Source organism: Rhea americana, unplaced genomic scaffold, assembly GCF_003343005.1.
Source record: "Rhea americana isolate MKP2758 unplaced genomic scaffold, rheAme1 scaffold_76, whole genome shotgun sequence".
In the NCBI taxonomy this organism is placed as follows: Eukaryota; Metazoa; Chordata; class Aves; order Rheiformes; family Rheidae; genus Rhea; species Rhea americana.
Window position 1 is genome coordinate 3,377,979 of NW_028186934.1, and position 24,139 is coordinate 3,402,117.

Below are 24,139 nucleotides of genomic sequence, written 5' to 3' on the forward strand. Positions count from 1 at the left end.
ACAAAACAGCAGCTGCCGATAGGACTCCTGAGACAGCGCCCACAGTGCACTCAGTCTGTCACCTTACGATATCCCTCATGCAAACAATTAATATCCAACGTTTTGCCAAGTTTCAGTTCCTCAATAATGCGTGTATTTCCTGAAAAGCCAGCATTATTTTTTAGAAAAAGCCTCTGCACATGCTGGAGAAGGAATAAATACTAGAGTCAAGCTTCTTTCCAGGACCTGGTACAGAGGCTCTTGGGCCTTACATGCCTGTGGACAGCCTCAGTAGGCTTCAGTGTGAACATGCTGGAGCAGCCCAAAGGCTTCCTGAAGGATTTGGCATGGATGTGGACAATGCTGTCCCATACGGAGCATCCTTGGGAGTGACAGAGCAGAACCATGAGGACGAAACTGTGAGYTGAGTTGCCGGTAGGGTGCTTTTGAGCGTTATGTACCAGGAGCTAGCAATTAGCTGGAGGCAAATACTAATTCTTTTCCTTCCCCTCTTTATAAGCAAAGAAGTATATCCTGAAGTTAAGACTAACATGATCAGCCACAGATGACAGGTTCAGATAATTTGCCGGTAGGACACTTTCTACGTTTTTAAATATTCCCAAAGTGATTGCGTTACAGCTTTAGAAATAAAAAAGCAAACAATAGATTTTGATCATGTAGCACTGTCAGATACACTTTGATATTTCCATGGATTTAAGCATGAATGGCTACAGAGAAAATATGCTTTTTTTTTCAAGCAAGTTTTTAATTGTTTTTTTTTTCAGCTGAAAGGATAGATAATAAATTTTTGGCAATACATAAGATTTGGGTCTGCAAAGATGTATCATTTGGTTATCTTGAAAAACAGCAGTTATTAATTTACAGACATAATCAAGTGATTTATATTCATGATTATGCTTCAAACTGTAGCAATACTTGTTCTTTCTGCATCAGACACCTTCTCAGCTCCTGCTTTCTACATTCACTAGGGAGGAAAAAAAAATCACCATTTTTTTTCTTAGAAGCTTTATTATAACATTTTTGCTCTGATACTATGTCTTACAACTATCAGATCATCACAAGCCCCTGAGAGATGTCTACTGTATTAACTACAGTGAGACTCTCAGCAATGATTGCTATCTTTATAGATTCACGACAAGTCATTTCCTCATTTGCACTAAAAGCTGCAAAATTTCTTCCTCTTTCACACAGCGTGTGCTTGGCTGGGAAGGTTATCATGACAACCACTATCAGGGCTTGTACAGGGCTATAACTCAAAGTAATAAAGATTCATAAATAACACTTTGATTCAATTTTGGGCTATGTTCATTACCTTTGCTGTGATTTGTTATTGACTCAGAAGTGATATTTGAGCCAGGATAAAGGCCCACATTTTTGATATTCAAATAATTATCTATTTAGATATAAAAGAATAGAGTTTATACAATGCCTAATTGCATTTCTCTTGGGGGAACCGTAAGTATTTTGAAAATAAATTTCAAATATGTGCGGTTTTTCCATGACAATGAAATTATTCGGTTGAAATTACTTCTATATGTAGTTAGCAAGCAAAATCAGAATCTTCTAGCTGGCAGTTGCTGTATAATGAAAATTGTTTTTGACTGAGACTGAACTCACAGGAACTGATCTTGAACTGTGGGGTGCTTTGGGAAAACAAGACAACTTTCAGGAGAGATAATTCAGATTCCTTCTTTCAGAGCCTCTTTTGGGACTGAACCTTTGCAGGATGCTTGTGGGTCGTTCCCAGCTCTTGGCCTTTTTGGGCCAGGTTCACACTGATCTCCATTCAGAGTCTGAAGGAAACTCCAGTGCAAGTGACATTTTTTCATTTCATCAGGAGCTTTCTGGCTCAGTTTTTCCCCGAAATTGCTTCCCAGTTCTTGTCTGCAGGAATGTAGGAATTTTCCCGTTCTTCTGCACATTCTTCAGCAGCTGACGGACAAGCTGCAGAGCACAACGGCAGCACGCCCTCAGCACCTGGAGCTGCCACAAAACTTCCCTGGGTGTCTGTTAAGGTCTCTSTCTAGAAATGCCCGTAAAAGAGCTGCCTTGCACCGACTTGCAAAGCTCCCTGCAGAATAYGCTGGTAACCGAACCGCAGCAGAAGCACACGGACGCCCGTGGTGTAGCAAGCACTGACTTTTTGCAGAGCCACCGGTGAACTTGCTGAAGCCATTTCCTTTGCAGTGCATCTCCTTACCCAGCCGCAAGTGCAAGTACAGCCTTGGAGGGAGATGGTTTCTCAACTGAACCACGTCACTGGTTCCCAGTGTTCAGTCCACTCTGACCAAAGTGCAAAAACCTGCTTTTTAAAGGCATGGGCTAAACCCCTCTTCAGGATGAATTCTACCCAGTTCATCAGATCTTGCATTGCTTCATGCTGCTCTGCCAAGGTCTAGTGGATTTACGGAGGCTTCCCTTTATTCGTGTGATAAACAGCCAAAATAAAGTACAGTCTGTAAAAATAAAGGGGAAGAGGGACCAACTTAAATTTTCCTTTGCCTCTGTTAAAACAGTGCCATGACAGATTAATAATTCAGTACTGATCGAGCCAGAGAGAACATGCAATGGCTTCAGCTTGCAGCCTAAGAGCCTTTTCAAAATAAGGGGTCCTCTGCTTCAGGACTCTCTATTTTATTCTCTGTTTATGTAAATAGAAAAATGATCCTGACAGCACCCAGTCTTCACCCAGTGCTCCAGATGAGTATTATAATGCTGAAAGTATAGCCTTAGTTTCTCTTTGCTTTCTCTGTGGGCTAGGAGTGTTTCAGTGGAGTTTCCAAAATGAAATCTTTTCAGTATGAAATTTTGCGAAGTTTTTTGTTTGTTTGTTTGTTTTTTAGGCTGATCACTGGGATAAGTCTTCTGTGATTTCAGTGTCAAAAGGAAAGGTTTCGGGGGCAGGAATATCATCCATGTGATCGGGTTGAGGGCTTCTACCAAGGGGTTCCCAGGAAACGTGTAAGAGCTGTACTGAATTTAGACCCGTTTTCTGCTTGCATGCTTCTGCCTTATTCATTTGCCAGCAAATCCTGAAATTCTTGCAACCAGATTCATCACTAGTATAAACTAACTTACAGCAGCAGAGCTACAGCAGGAGCAGACTGGGTTTTAACAACGATGTAATGTAGAATCTGAGACTCTGACTGAGTCAGATGATCTCAGTCATCTCTAAGCCCTGCTAGTGTTGATTATGAAGAAAAGTCGCATYTCGTGGATTATGTCAAATGTGTTTTTGAAGGTTTGGGGAGTGGTGCTGGGGCGGGGGCGAGTTCCCAGACAACTTGCAGTCGGTGACTTAGCCCTTTGCATTAAAAAGCATGTCTGTGCCAAACAGAAATCCATTTCTTTATGTAAATTTTATAAAAAGTGGAGATGTCTTCCCAATTTGCTGCACATTCGTCCACTCAAAGATCTCATYCAAACTAAAAAAAAAAAAAAAGAGTCTGATTTGATTCAGAAGCTCCAAACCCAATCTTAAGTAAATGCCAGTGCAGGATAGGAGAGTCCTGCTGTTGGGGCACAGCCAGCAYGTGTACCTCCTGTTCCCAGACCTGGGCTTCCCAGGAAAGAGGCCAGAGCAGCCAGAGGTCCTCTCACAGTAGTGAGGTCCTGGCCATAGTAGTCAAGGAGACATCACCACTGGAAAGCTCTAATGTCCTCCTGGASGCAACCCACTTTCCCCTTAGGAAAATAGCACCATCTTGGGATAGAAAGCTCTAATATCAAGCTCTAATATCTAATCAAACATTATTCACTTAATATAACCTCATGTTTTGTGGAGACCCTGTAATATTCCATTCCACCAAAGTAATGAAAATATGTCCATCTCTGCACTATACCAGTGGTTAAAGAGAATTTGACCCACCCAGAATATCCTGGCAGCTCTCACTGAAACGTCCTCTGCTTGCTCCGGCTTTGGCTCAGGCTGTGACATGGTGCTAGCAGCGTTATTCTGCCCTCATGCAGCTTCCTTCACTTAAGGATTTCAGAAGCCCTCACAGAAGTCTTATTACCATCATTATCCAAACAGGAAGGCCAAGAAGTGCCCAGACGGTGCATGGGAAGRTCTGCGTATTCCCAGCAGATCTCTGACACACGTCCCTCCGCCTCGGTTAATCATTATTTCCCTGCATGAACTGGTTGCTGGTTCTTGCAGAAATTAAAGGCTCCAAGGTGTAATTAAAAGTAAATGTTTGATACCGATAAAGTGAAATAACAACTCTTGTGAAGTTGTAGCAAAAGCCTGAGCTATTCTTTTTTCTGACGAGACCCCTTAACTTGAAAGCTCAATTATTAGCGCAACTCCCTGAACAAATACAACKGTGACCAGCTAACAAGTTTTAAAAATCATCCAGCCTTGCATATGATTTAATTAAAAATTGGACTATTAAAAACTAGGAGAAAAATGTCTTCTCTTAAATGTCTGCATTTTTAACAGTACCTCATTTCCCAGCTTATTTTTCTAGACTATTCTCTACAGTCTAGTCTAAACTCAAGGGCTTCTCACCGTTCCTCTTGCTGATTGCGGAAGAGAATTGGCTCTTAATTCCTGGAAACCAGATCAGGACACAGCAGAGACCATGTTGTTCCAGCTTTCATTTAATTGAGCTCGCAGTTGTCTTTACAATCTCTYGGTGTCCCCGAGCGCAGCATTGTCCATTCCTGCTTCTTCTCGTTCAATATCGCATCTCAACCCAAAAGCGCTGCTGTTGAGAACCTTTGGAGACTAATGAAAATATACTCAGCGAGGAAACCTGCTGGTTAACCCTCTTGTGAGACCTTTTTGTTTTGTAGTTTTAGCTTCTCCAGTTGCACAGAAAATGTTCGTTAGGTGATTGATAATACGAGAGCGTAGCATTGCGAGCACAGGGAAGCACTTTAGCAAATGGTTATATTGACGGCGGTGTGACTGCCGGTGCRCTCAGATGAAGCACGTGACCATGTGCTTTGCTGCACTGAGAATTTTGCAAAATCAGCTCAGTGAAAATATAAATCTTGGAAAATAGATAGGCATGAAAAAAAGAATCCAAGCAACCTAAACCACGACACCTTCACAATCCCTGTGAAGCCGTTGTGTCTCGATATGCAATCATAAAGCAGTGTAGTTAGCAATGTTAAGAGGGGGATGTTAGCGTTACACTTCCAGAGGTTGCTTGCACACCTAAGCAAATGCATAATGTCGCAATGAAATGGAGAGGGTGAGATTGCCAAATATCAGCTTTCATTTCAAAAACAGGGTCCTTGAGAGCGGTGACATTCATCTGTGTAGAGATGGATGGTTAMAGGAGAGCGATGGAGCTGTATATGTATGATTGATTTTCTTTCTTTTAAGAGCTGACTGGAGAAAAAGAGCCGTTCCCTTCGTGCTCAGAGGGGACCAGGCGCCTTCCCGCGCTTGCCGGTGGGAGCCGAGATATTTGGGAAGTTGAGTGAATTTGTGAACAGTTCAACAAATACAAGTGGCTCTTCCCAGCCATCTCTGAATTACTTCAGTATAACTTGCAAAGACTTTTTTAAAGTCTTAGTAGGTCTTAGGAAGTATGGATTGAAGGTTTTCCTTTAGAAAAGGAAGATTTAAGGTCAGATATGTTATGAGGACAATACAAAACCCAATTACTTTTCATATTATGAGAAAAAGGCCCCTGTAAAACTTCTTTCATGCTAATCATTTATATTTTTCTTATGCTTTTGACATTTATTGCCAGAATCTCATGAAATCTGCATATACTGATATTAAAATCGGTAATTTATACTGAAGTCCTGAAAAAGTTGTAACCAGCCTGCATTTGATTCCCTCCTACAACTATTTTCATAGCTCTGTTCTGCATTTGGGRACTTTTAATGGCTTCCGTGGTGGTTAAAGCAGTGGGGACGGACAACGGACATGGAGGCTCCACAAAGCTGCTGTCAACAGCGGTGCGGGAACCGAGCAGGACAAAAACGTTCGGTGGCGCAGCGTGGGCCAAGCGTATTGCAACGGCACCGCTGCTTTTCTCCTGCTTACGGAACCTGATGTGYGACACTGAACCAAAATATTATTAATTAACTAGCCATTCCTTGRCTGCAATAACCATAGCAACTCTATTCAGCTCAAAGTGTCTCTGCAATCTGCCTGTAATTACGRCTGTACCTGCCATTGGTAGATTAACTAACGACCGATGCAATGAGCTGATAAGAGCACAGGATAAAGCATGGGTTTTGAAGTTGAACCTTACACCCAGCAGCCTCGAATGAAGGACGCAAAGGGGCTTTAAGGTATGTAATTTTGTTTGTTGCATCCAAATTTTACCTCGCCACTGTGTATATGTCACRCGGGAGAATTTACATTTCTAAATCCTTATCTTCAAAGTCTCAGTACTTGGGGAGACTTTGAGAATCAAAGAACTCAAATATTCTGTTATGGTTGTTTGGGGGCTTTCTTTGACAACAGAAACTTTGATGATATTCTAGTTTTCCCCRAAATGAATATTACTCTTTAGGGATCCTGGTGAACACGTATTCAAGGTTGAAGGGAACTGCAGGGAAGAACCGCTGCAGCATCATTTCCCTATTGCAAAGACCAGTGTTTCAAATGCATACTGTTCAGTATAACTATGCAGCTTCAGATTTTAAGTACAGTATTCCCTGGGGGAGTGACAATACTCAAGATGTTAAAAAGAAGCTKCAAATCTTGATATTAATGAGGAACGTATGAATAGTATTATTTGTCAAAGCTTCTTTATTAATCACCATAGTGAAAAGTGCTTTAGCCTAAGTTCTAGCTTTACTCCTCCAGGGTTTGTTGATTTTTTTTTTTATTACTATTGCTTTTGCTATGCATTCGTTCACTCACTCTTGTGGCTGAGAGTGCAGAGGGGGCAATGGGAGATACTTGGAGGTGAGGATGCTCAGCAGATTTATACTGTTCTGAAAAAAAAAAAAAAAAAAAAAAAAAGATTTTTCAAAGGTGGTTTTCCCTTTTTGGATTATCACTACAACATGTAGAAGTGCTTTGATATGCCAGCGTAATGCATACAGATTCCCATTTTTTCTTATTTTAACTAAACAGCAGTAAATTAGTAGTGTTTAAGGCTGTTTCACAAGGTTAGGCRTTCTTAACCAAATGAAAAACGCAGTGACTGCTGCCAGTATATATTGATCTGGATGCTGGAGATTACTTTTAATTAGTTTTACTGCTGGTGTCCAGCTAAATGTTAACGGTCCGGCGAGACCGAGCAGCCCACGCGGCGGAGCGTCCCTGCGGCTGCTCCCGGAGCTGCACCGGCCGCTGGCAGCAGAACTGGGGTGCAGAAATTCAGCCACAAAGGGGTAAAAACCGTGCGTTTTGCACTGCGGTTTAAGGCACCGCCGCACCCCACGTCGCTGTGGCTGTGATTTGGGCAGCTGCCAGCGTGCTGCTCGCGGGGGTTACTTCGCCTTCGCTAAACTGCAGCGCTGAGCTGAGCTCGCGCTGTTTGCTCCTGCTTGGCAAATAAGTGACTTTCCCYGTGACCCGTGCCGTGCCCTTCCCAAGTGCCACGATCACAGCGGGCTACCAGAGTCCGTTAGGGGCTCTGACAAATATATTAAAAAAAAAAAAAAATCAACATCCTCCTTTATAAAATAGGAGCTAGGKTTTTGGTTGTCCTGAAGACAGAAAGAAAGCTTGCAGAACCCAAGAATAAGGGATTTCTTTTCAGTTGCAGTAAAATGTAAGGATCACCAGAATTAAACTTGGAAGGAAATGTTTTTTCACGAATGTCTGGAATAAGTTTGCAGGGAGCAAAATAAATTTCTCAGTGATTGCCCAGATGTTTAACAGCGCAGCCACCTGTGCCACGGGGGTTACTCCCGACGTGAGCATCACCGTCCTTAAGGTGCCGTTTTATTTCAGCGCCCGGCTTCAGGGAGGTGGCTCCGCGCCGCCATGGGCAAGAAGACGCTCAGCAGCCTGGAGATCACGCTCATCGTCCTGTTCTGCCTGGCCCTCATCGTGGCCTGCGTCCTCATCGGCCTTTTCGCCACCGGGCAGTCGGGCCTCAAAACGACCCGTGAGTACCGGCCGGCCCCGGCTCCCCGCGGGACTCGCTCCCGCCGCCGCGCCGCGGCGCAGACGTAAGCCGTAGGGTGATTCACAACCCGGCGTCGCAAACAACCCTTATCCCTCCCTCCCAAGCCGGCGCTTCTCTTCGCCTCCCTCCGTTTTCTAAACGTAGAGCTAATTTGATTTCAGTGCTCTTGAATACAAGGCATGGCTGAAAGAAAGAGAAGGAAGGAGGGGGAGTGTGCAGAAGTAGCCAAACTACGTGGGAAAAAAGCTCTGTAATCACGAAAACCTGCAGCATTTCCTGCTAATGTGTTAGTGCATTAGAAGCCGCTTGTCTTGCAGAGATGCTAACTCCGAGCATCCTGCTTTCCACCCCATTTTCTCTGAGTAACCATTTGCGTATGGAGATCGAAGCAAACAGCTTGTAGGTGAAAATGGCAGTAAATTAAGGGTCACCTTAATTTGCTCTCACAAACCTGAAATATATCCGAGCATCTTGCTGGCCTTTGGGTGCTTTTATCTGCTGCTCCAGGTCAAGTGCCGAAGAGCGAAGGGTATTTCAGAAGGGGCACATATAAGAGCAACAGCATAACATCATGTAAGAAAGAGGAAGACCTTCAAATTTTCATTTGGCATATGCACTTTGCAGGAAGTAAATTTGTTAGAAGGCTTATTTAAAGGTAGGTTTTTGCGTATCTTCAGAAATAAAACTAAAAGCACCAGCCATATGTTTAAAAACTGAAAAGTGAAGCTYTCCTATCTTTATCTGGAACAGGTATGTGCAATTTTTTAACAGTAAGAGAAATCACAGTAGCAATAGTTTAGGCTCATTTGAATTGTTTTTAATGATTGCACAGTTTCAAGTTCGTGAGGTAAAGGTTGCAGAAATAGTTAATGACTGAAAAGATAATCAAGATATTCCTATAATTTGGAAATACTGACGATAACCCATGAACTTATTTCCCCGACAGAATTCACTCCACAATGCACACTTCTGACAGCCTCAGAGAGGATTGACTGCATCCCGGATCAAGTAGCAACAAAGGTCTGGAAACATCACAGAGAAAATTATAAAACGGGTGTTATTCCGTAAAGCCTTAAATTTAGTTACGAAAACTTAACTTGTCTTTGCTAGATCAGTGTTTCCTTAGCCAGTTTCGATCTGTGCRTGCCTGAATACAGCGAAGTGTAGCCCCGCTGTTATCAGTTTCAGCCCGTTGACAGCAGTTTGCTGTCAAAGGTTGAAGGCCACCACCAAAGTCCACCCCATCAATCTTCCCTTGAGATAGGTGGGAACAAAATTAGGGAAGCATCAAGGGAAGCAGTTTGGAAAATCCAGTCCTTGTTTTTTATGTGAATTTGTGTTTGGTGAAACAATTCTTTTCTTGTGGGATGGCCAAGCGTTAACATCTATAATAAGGTATATTTTAGAATTAGCCGGTCAGGATGCACTTTACTGAGCTGCTCAAGATTTTTCAGCTATAATAGACATTGTCATAGTTTCCTTTCAGAACCAGTTTTAGTCTCAATCTCTTTCTTGCTCAGTTGACGTCTGGCTTCTGRTGGAGCACAGAATGTAGAAATGATTTTGCTTAAGAAGCTGTGAGTTCTTTCCCAGTGGAAAGAACTGCCCTAAATTTTCAAAGTCCGTTYAGAACATTTGTATAGTGGCTGTTGTTGAAACAGTTTTACCATTATTATTATTATCATCGCTACTTTTCATCTTTTAAAATGTTCTTACTCTGATGGAAAGTGATGGGTACCTGCCATCTTTGCTTAATTTGGGGGGGGGGGGGGGAAGTTGAGTAGAAAAAAAATAGTGAATATATCATGATGCTTGGTGCTTGCATCATTCATAGAGATCCAAAAATGATTAACTGGCTGTCTCGGTCTCTGAGCAAATCTCCCAGCTGACTGCAGAACGGACTGTTGTTAATGGTACAGTCATGCCACAGGTCGTGTTATGCTGTATAGTTCAATAAAATCCTGCAGGAGGATAAATTATTGGAGGCTGAACCTCTTCTCTTTCGCTGGAAGGAGCCGGTTCCTTCGCTGGTCCCTGAAGCCTCCGAGCCCTGCTCAGCCGGAGCCCTGGGTCTGGCCYGGCTCTGTGCCATGCAAAAGCTTGTTTTTTTGCGATCTTGCCTTCCCAATTTTGCTCCTTTTCCTCCTCCACCATGCAATTATTTTCCTACATCTGAGAAAGTGGGAAGTGACTTCTGCTGGGAAGACTGTGGTTTAGAGCGTGGCCATACATCACTTGTCTGGAGCAAAAACTGCTCTGGAGGAGGAAATGCTGCTCAGATCTTCATATTTTGCACCCCAGATTAACGGCCTGTGTGCGCCTCCTACTCCCCAGCACCGGCTAGGAAAAATAGTGGCAAGGGTTATTCAAAAATGAGATATTTTGGCACGGTTTTATTCTGCAATGTGTTTTTGAACTCTTTTCATTTTGGGGTGGTTTGGACAGTGGGAGCTAAAAAACGATTCTCAAACCCGTTCTTTCCCTAACGAACACTGGGGAGCTGATTTCACGGGGTTCCTGAGACAGACACTGCCTTTAATCCGCGCCCCGACGAGCTCCGTTAGGTGCATGCCTCGCATAGCCCAAAACTGCACCCGTTTCGCCACTCGTTCCCTTGCACATTTTCTCCTGCAAACATTTTGGTTGTCCTTCTTTAGGCTTATTTTTAGTACTACCAGAGGCAGAGCTGTAAAACCCCAGATGCCTACTTAGGGAAGGAGATAACTCTTCTGTAGTGGTTTCCATTACAAGCTTGCAGGATAAGCAGCAGTTGGGAAAATTATGATTTACCTRGGCTCTTGTAGCACGTAGGTTAGTATCTGTCTTGATTTTTTTTTATTCACTCAAGACATTATAAAATAAGCCAGAAAATGAGCTTTTATAAGTAGGATTGTACAGGGTAAAAGTATGGAAAGAAAATAAATATTTATTAACCGTTCACAGGATTGCCAAAGATAGAAACTCTGAGGGAAAGCAGACATTTATTAACTATTCCCTATTGTGGCAAACTWTAGTGAACTTTGATTAGAGAAGAGGAACATGCCAATAAAAAACGAACCACCACGAYGAGGGCTAGAGTTGTTCAGCATTACTCTGATACCTCTGACGCTTTATTTTTCTTTTTATCTTATTTTAGCAATACTCTGCTGGCACAGGCTTGTCTATTCAATTTGCGTAGAAGAAATATTGTAGTTAAGCACACAGGCAAGCTACTCTCTTAGTCCTGGGTGCCAAGGTCGACGTGCAGAAGCCATCTCAGAGCGTTCGCCGTCACAAACTGCTTCCTCRTATCCGAGACTGTCTCTAATCACGCTTTGACTTTCTCTCCCTGGCTTTATTGGGTATCGGTATCTGTCACGCCGTTGTTAYAGCTCAGGGGCTGCGGCCAGCTTTCATCTTTATTTGCGTCAAATGATAGGTTTTATAGAGGCCTCTCCAATACTCTTGGGGTGAACTCTGCTCCTTCTCGGCGTTCGGTGCGAAGGGTCTCGCACCCCACGCACCTACTTCTGTCTTGAAGCTTAAAACGTCAAGAAACTGCACGGCTGCGGCTCGCAAACCTGCTAGAGGCAGAGCTAGCTAGAAAGGTGTCACSGCACTGCAGAGCGGCTGCCGACACTGATCGGGAGTATTCCCTGGAGGCAGCTGGGAAACAAAGTGTGCTTATGAAACTGGAGGAAGGAGATACTGTAACCATCAGGCTTTTGGATATTATCTGTTGTTCAAACTATCGTACTCTGCACGGGATATTTTGTCATTGGTCTAGGGAGGGGTAATGAGACTGTGGGAGTAATTCTGGTGCTCCGTACGTAGGATGCTCCCCGACATAGGAAGGGAAGGGAACAAAGATCTGAGTTTTGCRAGATGTAGTTGTTAACAACAAAAAAAGAATTTCAGACAGAAGGGATAGGTGCTTCTTAAGCTATCTGAGATAGCTTATAACCTGCAACACTGGTTATAAGGTATAATAAGTCTCTTCTAGTGGGAGCTGGAAAGGTGGGGAGTGAACACAGCTATTTCACAGCCCTATTAAATGCACTGATTTGTGAATGATTGGGGGGAAAAGTGAGTCACTGGTATCTCTCCTCGGACYGTGCTGCTTGTCTTGGCTCTGCTCAGAGGCTGCAGAAAGCATGTGCACAGCACTGGCCGCCCTGTGCCCCACAACCCAGAAGTGAGGGCCACCGGGGCTAAGGCCAGCGGCAGCAGAGAGCCTGGGCCAGCTCCAGCTGTGATGCTCTGTGRTGTATTTAAAATAAACACAGCACAAACGCCAAAAATATTTGATCTCAGATGGATGAAGGCAAAAGCAGCTTCGAGAGCTTCTGTGAGCTGGGAGGTGGAGGTAGAAGTCCTGGAGATGCGCAGGGGGGATGAGGTCCTGGAGATGTGCAGGTTGGACTTGGGCACCTGAGATCTTTCATGGACCGAGGTAGCCCTTTGCTCCCAGTGAAGCCTCTTGCATTGCTACTGCCTGTTGACCCCAGTCGTGAGTTATTTCCGTAGTAAGAGACAGTGTGAGGACACTTAGAGTGATATATTACCCAAATCTTACCCTGGAGTATAAAATCCACACAAAGAATGTGTGAACGAGTTAATTTCTAACCACAAAGTGCAGGTGCTCTGGTTTACTGGCCTACTGCAATGCAGTGTAAAGTTTAGTCCCACTACACTGAGATGTATTTTAAACAATAGGGTTAATTGCCTAGGGTTTTCTGGAAAAAAATTGATTATCTCAGGTTGAGGCTGTAGGGAAGTATCTCAGCCTTTGTGATATAGAAGCATCAGATTAAAATGTGTATTATACCAGCTGAGCAGTGTAGAYGTTTGCAGGCAGTGCAGGAAGTCGTTAGTTTGGGTTTTATACACAAATTATTATTTTATAATTATTTAAACTAAATAGTTTTAAACTATTTTATAAGTATAACATCCATAACTTTTATCCACTCTGCACAACGTGACTTTTGGTCAGACTATGCTGCTATCTGTCATAGCTCAGACGATTCAATAGGTTTTTTTAAAGGTTCATTTTACCTGAGGATCTTGTGGTTTCGAGAAAGARCGAATGTTCAAAAGTCATTATTTTTTCCAGCACCAATAAGCAWGTTTGTACTCTGAATCCAGAAATTCTATTTATTCTGTGCCAACAAATTCACTTGATAGATTATTTTATTTTCATAGAAGGAGGCAGGCTATAGGTAAATATTTTAGAGGTTTCTGGGTCTGGGGTAAAACACAGCTCCGGTGCGTTCTGTTAYTGTAGCGCGGGGGGTTTATTTGTGCAAAATCCGCTCACGTGTGCCGCTCACGCGCCAGAACCTCTGCAACCTGCGCGGCTGCTGCTGGGGGCCGCAGAGCGACACCAGCGTGCCCTGGTGCTACTTCTCGTCAGCCCACGGCTACCAAGTGGACGGATCCGTGCGGACAACCCAGGCGGGTAAGCTGCGGGCCCGGCTCGGAGGGCTGCGCGCGCTCACACGTCCCGTTCCGCGCTGCGACACGTGTCTTTGTCCTCTAAGGCTTCCAGGCGTCGTTGAGAAGGCTGTCGTCACCTTCCCTCTTCGGAAACGACATCAACACCGTCCTCCTCACCGGAGAGTATCAGACGCAAAACCGCTTCCGGTTCAAGGTTAATTTTTTTATGCTTTTTTTTTTTTTCTTTAGGTTCAGGCTACGTGCAACATTTCGGACAGGCAGTTATCATGGAGAAACGTGGCGTAGGGGGGCCATAAGGGCCATAAGGGCTGCGCTAATTCTCTGCGTTGCTCTCGTGACCCCTGTTGAGGTGTGTCCTGGTGCATCCAAGAGCAGATTTTGGCCAGGAGAACCTTTTATCYGGCCAGGCAAGCTCAAATTATGGTTGACAACCATTTTTAAAGCTTTTTTAGAAAGGTCTGGACTCAAAATACACAGCCAGCCTCTGGACCTTGCTGTCCTGCTTCCTGGTCCGTTCATGGCACAAGGCCCATCCCTTGGGATGCTGGCACAGCTTCCCGGGCCACAGCACCGAGGGGGAAAGCTCAGCCCCTCGGTGAGTGCCGAGACCTTTCTTTCTTTGTCCTTGCATAGGTCTAATGATGAAAATGAAAAATGACAATTATTTCAAATTAAAAAATTTTCTAGTACCTTTGAAAAGATGAACTTTTTTGTTCTTTACCTTTTCCTCATCATCACAGGAAAACATTTTGGGGGCAAATGTATTTATTTACTTCTTATTTATGACCTGGCCATATCTCATAGTTGTTTTGTCGGGAAGCTTTAGTACTTCTAAAGCTTTCTGTTCTTTATGGAAAATTCAGTAGTCTGTGAATATGTAATATCCCTGGATTCTAGGGGTTAGCTGGACTTTTCCTGCTGGAAAAATTCCTCTTTTTATGTGTTCCTACTGAGCAAGGAAAAGGCAGGGTTGAGGACAAATATGGAAATAGCTGAAACAGAGCAAGGAAAGTGTGAAGAGAGAACTGGTGAAGACAACAGTGGAAGACTGGGATAGGGATGGAAATACGTGGTGGACTGGGACCGGGACTGGAAGGGGGTTTGCCARAAGTAGGACTGCCAAGTGGGACGTCTGGAAGGCAGGCTACATTAGTCTGTGCTCAGCCAGTGTCTAGTCATGGAGAAAGATTAAAACCCTTGAGGAGCTCAAGGGCTGGGAAACCACTGGGAATACAGTTGTGCAAATTCTGGGTAATGTAGAACTCCRTGGGAAAAATCCTCTCAGATCAAGTAATAATGGAAATATCCTAATGTATATATAAACAAAGGGGTTCATAGGTTTACACAGTCTTAATTCTGCCATTTATTGACTTCAGCCCTTTATTGTCTTAATGCTGTTTTGATAATGTCTGTTTTTGCTAAGTCAGAAGTATCTGTTTGTGCTGGAGGGCATAAGAACTGAACATTAATTTCTAAAAGCCTAAAACTTTTGTTGTTTTAATATGTACAGATTACTGATCCTAACGCACARAGATTTGAAGTCCCCCATGAGCACGTGGAATCCTTCAGTGGATCTGCAGCCTCCAACTTAAAGTATAAAGTTGACGTTAAGCAGAATCCCTTTGGCATCGTGGTGACCAGACTAAGCAATGGAAAAGTCCTGTAAGTAACTCTGGTGCTTTTGATGAATAGTGCTGACGTGTTCTGTTTTCTCTGAAAGTCTGTGTTGAGCACAAATGATGCGTGCCCAAGACGGCACGTATATGGGGCATGTAATGCGCCTCTTTTCTTCYGAGCGAGGAATAATTTGAAAGGACTCTATTGAGGGCCCTCAAAACAGCTCCTGMGATGTGGAGAGCTCTCTGAGCAGTTTTAGGTCTGGCCATGCCGGTTCTTTGTCCTCTTTCCTCTTAATACCRGGGAAAATCTTCACAGCTGCTTTCTTTGATTGATTCAGGGAATCCTTATATATTGAATGCTTTCATCCCCTTCGTTTCCTAAAAATAAATGAGTAGAGCAAGCCTACCTTGCAGCTCGCTGCCCAGCTTTCAGACCCATTTAAAGGGGGAAGTGTCGGAAGCAGCACGCCCGTTCAATCAATCCAGGAATGATTACCTGGCAGACTGCTACGTGGGATTGCTGTCAGCTCTTCAAGTTTAATTAATTAGCAATTACGTTTGCGCGGTTATTAGTATTGTTTACTTAAAACCCTCTGTAGCGATTGATTTGCTATTATAGAGTGCACTATAGATGGACTTGGTGTTCGGTAGTCTACGACTGATTAAGTAGGTATATGGAGGGGAGAATAAGCAATCTAGTTCAATAGGATGATTTGATCCAGAGCTCTGGAAGACTGCTTGTATTGTCCTTAGACATTTATTTAATTTCATAAAAAAAAAAAATTGCATTTTCTGTCTTTAAAGGAAAAAAAATTAGTTATGCTTGACTGTGACTTTGTGAGTATCTAGAAGTAAGCCAATATTAAAATGTGATAAAAGTAGCCCCTTGGATGTAAATCCTTGATTAAATTTGTTTACACAGAATAAGCACCCTTCCCCAGTGACTAAACATCCAGAGAAAAGGGAGGCCCCTTGGGTAAGGAAGAGTGAAAATTAATATTTTATTGCAATTCATTACAAAAGTCTTAATTATCCTACCAATAGGATAACTGGTAGCAATATAGCCTACCAACTGGCATCATCATTCGTTACTCTTGAACCCCTCCCCAAAAGTTAGCCCTCTGATAGACCAATCACCATCATCATTTGCAAGACAACACCAAATATTATCATAATTTCATAGAAAATATAGATTTTTTCCAGTATCACTAGTCTAACTAATCATTAAAACTGGGCAAAAGTACATCAGATGAGGGTTTGACCAACGAAATCTCTTTATAGTATCAGTATTTTTTACTTTAATTTAAAACAGAAAAAGAAAAGAGATAACACAAGTGGATTGTGATTGCTGAAAGTGCCGACTCCCCTGTTATTGTAACTTGTTTATGTAATGTTTGTAACTACTAATACACTATCTGTTTGCTTAGTTTAAGGACCTCTTATTCTAGTAATAATACAATAGTGAGAAATACAGCTAAGTCATATATAATACAGTTATACAAATACAATTATAGTCCACTAACCCATCCAGAGTGATAAATTCTCATTAAAATTAATGTAGGTGTGTTTGTGTAAAGTTAGGAGAAAGTTATATTGCTCTCCTTCGTATGACTAACATGTTACGTCTTCTAGATTGTCGAATTTATCACAAATATYACACAAAAGGCAGATTGTTTGATTAAAAATTCATGAAGTGAGTAGACAAAAGCAGATYGCTTTGAAATTGTGCATGACATTGAAACATAGCTAGGTAGCAGTTTGCCATCTCAAAGGCAGTCATTTCCTCTGCTTTTGGTGAAAGACTGTGTTTCTGTAGATCCCCATAAGCTCTTAGCTTAATAAAGCTGAAGATAACCTTCAAATCTCAGGATCAGCTTCGTTCCAATTGCTTTGAGCTTTAAATCTGGTTTAATCATAATTACATTCTATTTATGATTGTTTCATTTTAAAAAAATGATGAATGAGGGAAAATAAAACTACTTCTGAACAGGAGTCAATTTTAATGCATTTCTCAATGGGGAATGCTAAAAGTCTTGGATGAAAAAAGAGGAAACYCAACACCGATAAGTTCAAAATTAATGAAATTAAATGTTTGGATTAATCGGAATTCTTTCTTTTTTTTTCTCTCTCTCTCTCTAGTTGGTCATTTCATAAGGAAAAAAAAAGTAAATATTTCAAACTTATTTCTATTTTGAGGGTTTAAAAAAAATAGAAAAGAAAGGCTCCAGGAGACAGAGCGGGGTCTGGCAAACTCAATGGGAAATGCCCACGTTTTGGACCCGGAAAAGGTCCACATGGTCGGGTAGGGAGCCCCGGACGGGCGCCGGAGCCGCTCGGCGGCAGGGGACAGCCGGCCCCAGCGCTGCGCTGGCAGCGGGGCGCAGCGAGGAAAACCAATTAACGCGCCCGCGCCGCTCCGGCTCGGTGCAAAGGTCCCCGCCGGGTCTCGAGTCCTGCCCCTAGAAACGAGGAAGGAAATTAGTTTTTTTTTTCTTAAATATATAAAGCTCTGCTAATCCTTGACCGGRAGATTAGGAGTTTGTCAGTAATGAAAGGGATTGGCGAAAGCTACTAAATTAAATTAACAAAAGATACTTTATTAATGAAATTGGCTTTTACTTYGTGTTTCGCTGAGAGATGTAAAGGAGGATTATTGATCTCTGGCTTGTTCCGTTTGGGCAAATATATATTTAAAAGAGGCTCCRTATCTATTTTCAACACCACCAACTTGCCGTTCCTAAGGTTTAAAACCTTCGCGGCTGCCTTACGCGAGGTTTCCCATGGGAGACGCGATAGCCATCAGTTGGGACTGTGCCCTGCTAAGGATTAAATCACTGCTGTAATCCGTCCTCGGGGAGGCTCTTGCCTCCACCCCCAGACTGCTGCAGCACRGGGCCGTGGTTTCCTCTGAGGCACGAGCTGCCATTGATTTGAAAAATCTGGTAAAAAGTGGATTATTTCTGTGTTTCTTTCCCCTTATGGAAATTTTCCACCTGCCTGGCTATCGTGCTGGGAGTTTTGGGGACACAACCCCCAAAACAGCTTGGTCATGCAGACAAGACCTTTCTGGCTGCCCTCTGCCCAGGTCCAGCTCCATCAGGGCCCYGCTCTGCTCTAACAAATAGGAGTAATTATTGCTAAAATACTTATTTTTTCTTTTTTTTATTGTTTGATCAGGTTCGACACCACTATTGGGCCGCTGCAGTACGCCGACCAGTACTTGCAGCTGTCCATCAAACTGCCCAGCAGCAACATCTACGGCGTGGGCGAGCACGTGCACAAGCAGTACCGGCACGACGTCAACTGGAAAACCTGGCCCATGTTCAGCAGGGACACGGCCCCCTCCGGGGTAAGGGCTCCCGCCGCCGCACCTCATTCCTTGCACATCAGTCCAGGGATCCAGATGCATTATGCAGCAGACACGTTGATAATATCCATTGAGTTGCTCCCCGAAGACTTGTCAGGCACCACATGTTACTGCTAAAAGCAGGATGTTGCTGATGAAAGTTCCCCRAGGAATAGCTTTTTATAAATATTTTGATTTTTTTTTGTGCGGGTGCATGTTCGTGTGAAGTGTTGAAAATCACTCGATAAACATTAATACACGAGACTCTTCAGCTCCCACCRATGCACACGATAAATAACAATATGTCCAAATGCATCGCTGTGCGCAAAACTCAGTACGTGCGTTTCCAGCTAATGGCTTCGCAGCTCAGCAAATAATGGCACAATTCCATTTAACAGCTGTTTCCTTACGAGATAAAGTATGTCTGTCGGCAGTTATTTGTTTCGAGTCTTTATGGCTGCCTCCTTCCAAAATGATTTCCAAGGCGCCCATTTTCCGATGACTGTAGCAGAAGAACCGTGCACGTGCGCCGAGACTTCCCTGGCTTTGGTCCAGGTTGCGGCAGCGCTGGCGCGCGGCGATGCACCGCGTCGCTCTGCCCGTGCCCCGCTCCAGGGACTTGTTAGCGGAGACGCCGAGCGCACGCGGTTTCGAACCGCTCGCGCCGAAGGCGAGGCGCTGGTGGGAACAGCGATGCTCGTTTTCTGCTCGCTGCTTTTTCTGGTTCTGCATTCCCCCACGCAACCTTTTTGGGTACGTTGGGGATGTAAGCAATCRAATCTCATTGCTATGTTTATTAATATCTTTTCCTTTGAATAGAAGCTTTTGAACAAGGGAAAATTTTGCTAAAGCTTGTAAGCACTCAATTGAACTCCTGTTATTAAAAAAAGAAAAAGAGGCGTTGAAAACCCTATATGTCTAGTGGTACGTAATCAACTTTAAGGACATTATGGAAAAAGAAATCAATATATACTAAGAATGAATGTTTGCTAATAACATTTTTGGTTTCATTTTTACTGTGGTTAAACTGAACTAATTTATTTATAACTAGCTCATGAACGTCTGATAAACACAATTTGTCCCTATTACCTCAGTTTAATAAGGCAACAATCCATACGCTTTATTTCGAGGGAGCACTGAAGTGTTTCGCTGAAATAGAAGCTRCACTAGCCGAATCCCTGTACGTAATTAATTAATGCTTTGAAACTAGCACCTCTTATCTGGAGACTTCCAYCATGGGAGTTAATGTTAAAGTTGATCAGGGACCCCAGGGAGTGAGCTGCTGAGATTTGAGTCACTTTAAGCTGCACCTCCACTAGCTCCCTGTCCGCTAGCTAGCGGGTGAGGGAGCTCCCTGCCAAGATGTTGGGGAAAAGKTTTTTTTTCYCCTTGGGAAACTTGGTCACCACGTGGGAATTTGGTAGGAGAAACTAATTATAYCCCCTCTGGTCTAATTGCTSGAGATGGCTAYGTAGGGCGTGATTTGGCCCAGGGAAACGTCGTGAAGCTCAGTTCTTGTTTTCAGAACCGAAATCTAAATTATCTCACTTTTGTCTCACTATAGACAAGCTCTATTGTAGAAATCATCACATTGATTTTCCATCGCTRCTAAATTTTCAGCTTATAAACCGCCTCTTTTTAATAATTAGCATGGGGAGGTTTGAAGATAGCTCTTATYTGAGTGGGCTCCATTGGATGTAGACTAATTAAGTTAAACTAAGAGTGAACAAAATTAAGCTAGGCTAATTTCAAATAGATATGGTTATTTTCCTTGTTAATTTGTTCTGAGTTTTGTTTTTCATGGAAAATAAACAACTATGACAAYACCTGTTATCATTTATAAAGTTTTTGTTGCTAAAAGTACAAGGAAAAAGCAAGAGAAATAAGACAAAAAAGAAACCAGGCATTCTCTTATTTACATAGGTTARATTTAAAAATAGTTGCCTTGTAGGATTAATAGTAACGTAGATTAGAGTAAGTCTGCATGTATTACAATATTATTTCTGGGTAATATACATGCATATCAGGTAAACAATATACCCAATATTTTACATCTAAATATATTTATATTTTACATCTAAATTCCATCATATCTATTTGCTTATGTTATCTACATATTTCCAGAGATTTTTTGCTTAATGGAAAACATTCACATAAACGAGAAAAAAGCCAGGAAGTAAAAACCAAAGCTGCAGGAAAGTGTTAGTGTTTTTATTTTTGTTTATTATTGTATTTTGAGAAGCCTCAAGTTGTGTCTATGATATTTTTTGAAATACAGATATTTATTAAATTATAATCTTTTTTTTTTGTTTAAGGATATGCACAACTTATACGGAGTTCAAACTTTCTTCCTGTGCTTGGAAGACAGCACTGGAGCCTCTGTGGGTGTTTTCTTGATGAATAGCAATGCCATGGGTAAGAAAGCTTTCTCTGTCACTCCAAGTATTGCAGTTAAATTTCTTTTAAAATGATACGTGGGACTGTGATCAAATCTGAGCTAATGTAGATGTCCTTTATTAAGGACATCATTGGAAAAGTTAATGAGAAAAGACTGTGCCTTTGGGTTTCTAGTGCTTCTCTTCTCTATGTGGGACCCGTGGACATTTATGAAGAGTCATGTGAATACGCTTCCCCTCCACTGCAAGTGTGTGGTTTGGGGTTCCTTGGGCATTTTGATGTTATGTTTTTTTTTCCCTAAGCAAGTTCTCCTATGTTCAGTATCAGCATGACCGAGTTACGGTAGATTTAGTGGCTGTTCTCATCCGGCAGAGTTTGCGGTGCAGCCCGCCCCGGCGGTGACTTACCGAACCATCGGGGGAATCCTCGATTTCTACGTCTTCTTGGGGGACACACCGGAGCAAGTGGTGCAGGAGTACCTGAAGGTACCACTACCTGGACAAACTGCACATAGAATTTTTAAGTGTTTAGCTTTTTTTATTTATTTCTTCCCCTTCTTTATACAACAATGCATCTTCGCCGCGTTGTTTATTAACGGATGGTATAACGTGGTATTTGCACGCTCTTAGCTGCGTAACTCTTGCTGTGTCCCTAACRCGACTGCTGCCATCAGGGATCGCTGGCAGGAGTTAAGCTGGGGCAGGGATGTGGTCAGCTGGGCTTGCACTTGCCTGCTGGAGCTGATCCCTGTTGTAAGGACAAGTCCTTGTTTGCACTGCGATATTACGGGGTGGGTACAGATTATTGGGTGCTTATGGTATGTTACAATTTATGGGAGAAAGGCAGCATGAGTATTCCTCGTGGGTACTTCTCGCAGCTGGATGACGTTTCAGTGATACCTGAAAGCACGTGTAGGTTCTTCAGCAGTATTGCCCTTCAGGGGCGAGGCCCGAGAAGGAGCATAAAGTCAGAAAATAAAGCGAAGGGGGGGGGATTATAAGGGCAGCAGTGGTGGGCGTCCATAGCGGKGTCTCCCGTTTCTCGCCCTGCAGCTGGTGGGGCTGCCGCTGCTTCCCGCCTACTGGAGCCTGGGCTTCCAGCTCAGCCGCTGGAACTACAGCTCGCTGGACCAGGTCAAAGCCGTCGTCGAGAGGAACCGGGCCATCGACCTGCCCTACGTAAGTGGGGCCGGGCAGGGCTGCGGGGACGGCTCCAGCGCTGTGCTCCTCGCCGGGCGCCTTTCCCGTCGCTCCGAGTCYGTGAACTTCCCGTAAAACGCACACAGACATCCCTGGTGAAAAGTTTTTACGATTTTTAATGGTAGACCAGTCGCCAGACTGTGGGAGACGCTTAACCGCAGTGGTTTTCATTTGCCCGTCTTATTGCAGCGACTTTTCAGTAAGCCTTTTTGGCTATATCCACCTGTTTTCTGACCCGTTATCTAATCCGCCAGCTTTTGTCATCGTTGTTCTGAGGACCAGGGAATTGCGGAACCGCCGATTACGACTTAATTTGCAATTAAATCCTAAAATTAGATTTCAAGTTAAATTAGCCTAATGGCTTCAAAGGGGAGGAAAAAAAAAAAAAAAAACCCCACTGATTTTAAGCTGGACTCTAAGAAGCAAGGTGTGGTGTGGGGGCCGGCTCCAGGAGCGCCGGGCAGGGCGGCCGGGAGCCGCGGGCCGGAGGGGTGCCGGGGGAGGCAGCGTGCGGAGCCCGCACCGCCGCCTCGCGTGCTGAGACCGAAACCCCTTTTCCCTCAGGACGCTCAGTACACAGACATCGACTATATGGAGGAAATGAAAGATTTTACCTACGACAAGGTGAATTTTAAAGACCTCCCCAGTTTCGCGACTTATATGCACGACTAYGGACAAAAATACATTATCATCTTGGTGAGCGCTTTATTATCTCTTTTTCCATTTTAAATGCTGGCATTACAATTATTTATTGTCGTCCTTTGCCTGTTTTGGTGCGATTACTGCATTTTTTGCCTAGCATTGCAGTGCTGGGCAACAACCGCCGGAGCGTTTCGTGGCTTCTCTCGACGTCTCGCTTTCCCTTTCCCTCCCGTTAGGATCCCGCTATCAGCACGGCCAACCTCGCGGACGGCAGCGCTTACGGCAGCTATGCCAGGGGCGAGAGCAAAAAGGTTTGGATTAACGAGTCGGACGGCGCGACGCCGCTGACTGGGGAGGTAACCCACCTCGGCCCTGCGCCCGGCTTGGGGAGAGGGGCTGAAGCGGGAGGGCTGCACGCTCGCCACGTTTTTTTAAGCTAGGRTTTTATCCGCAGTTAAATCCCTCGTAAATCTGCCGTATATGTATATACGCCCACGCACACATGTTCTTCTCCTTTCGATGCTAACGTGGGTTTTGCGGACGCGCTGCGCGGGGGGAGAGAGCACGCAGCCCTCGCGGCGGCGGCAGGAGAGGCGCTGCCCTGCGGCGGCACCACTGCTTCTGCCGCAACAAGCAAAAAACACTTTTATTTGTTCTTGTATTATCATACACACCAGTTACTGTAATGCTAGACGCCAACTACATTTTGGAAAAATTAGTAGAAGCTAAAGGAACTGTAGTGACGTGTAAATATTAATAATTCCAACGTAATTAACGGTTTAATCAATTTTTTTCCTGTGAATATTGCAGGTGTGGCCAGGAGTAACTGTGTTCCCAGACTTCACTAATCCCGACTGCACCAGCTGGTGGGTGGAGGAATGCAGATTATTTTACAATACGGTGCCCTATGACGGGATCTGGATTGTAAGTAACCCAGAACTCCCATTTTTTTAAAAAAAAAAATCCTGGCTAGACGTTGCATGGAGTTTGAAAGGGGATGCTCACTGCTACTAACCTGGAAATCAGTGTAGTAGGATTTGTATGTCTTTTGCTGTTGAATCTACAGTCCAAATGTGAATTTTACATCTGAATTTGAATTTGAACCCTGCATGCACGCTGAGTAAATCTCAGCATCTCGGACACGTCCTGAATAYGGGGTGTAATGCACAAAATCCATGGAGCTGCACTCCAGGTGGCTTACAGAGGTTCAGGTTAGCAAATCTGCAATTGCTGCTCCGGATCGGGATTTGGAAAAGTCAGGCTCTTTTAAACAGGTTCTCCCACCGCAGATTTGATAGGGAATGTGGTGTAGTTATTTTCAGGCTTAGTTCATGGAAATCAGGTAAGATTACGGACCATTAGTCTCTTACAAAAATATGCTGTAGTTAAGCTTTTAAAAGTGAGTGCCAGAAGGAAATCTGTATTTAAACTTCCTAATCCATGTTT

The 24,139-nt window shown here is 43.6% G+C and overlaps 1 protein-coding gene across 2 annotated transcripts in view; it reads left to right on the forward strand.

The window, feature by feature from the left end:
* The first annotated feature begins 7,909 nt into the window (after positions 1–7,909).
* SI (sucrase-isomaltase) overlaps positions 7,910–24,139 on the forward strand; it is a 50,131-nt gene continuing 33,901 nt past the window's right edge. The window contains exons 1-12 of one of the 2 annotated variants that reach the window (XM_085322315.1): positions 7,910–8,040; positions 8,990–9,074; positions 13,371–13,491; positions 13,574–13,683; positions 15,001–15,152; positions 18,287–18,458; positions 20,771–20,870; positions 21,225–21,337; positions 21,905–22,030; positions 22,616–22,747; positions 22,930–23,049; positions 23,504–23,617. In XM_085322315.1, coding sequence (XP_085178441.1) covers positions 7,910–8,040; positions 8,990–9,074; positions 13,371–13,491; positions 13,574–13,683; positions 15,001–15,152; positions 18,287–18,458; positions 20,771–20,870; positions 21,225–21,337; positions 21,905–22,030; positions 22,616–22,747; positions 22,930–23,049; positions 23,504–23,617 — 1,476 coding nt within the window. The remainder of the gene's footprint in view (positions 8,041–8,989; positions 9,075–13,370; positions 13,492–13,573; positions 13,684–15,000; positions 15,153–18,286; positions 18,459–20,770; positions 20,871–21,224; positions 21,338–21,904; positions 22,031–22,615; positions 22,748–22,929; positions 23,050–23,503; positions 23,618–24,139) is intronic. The other variant, XM_085322316.1, reaches the window with a different exon arrangement.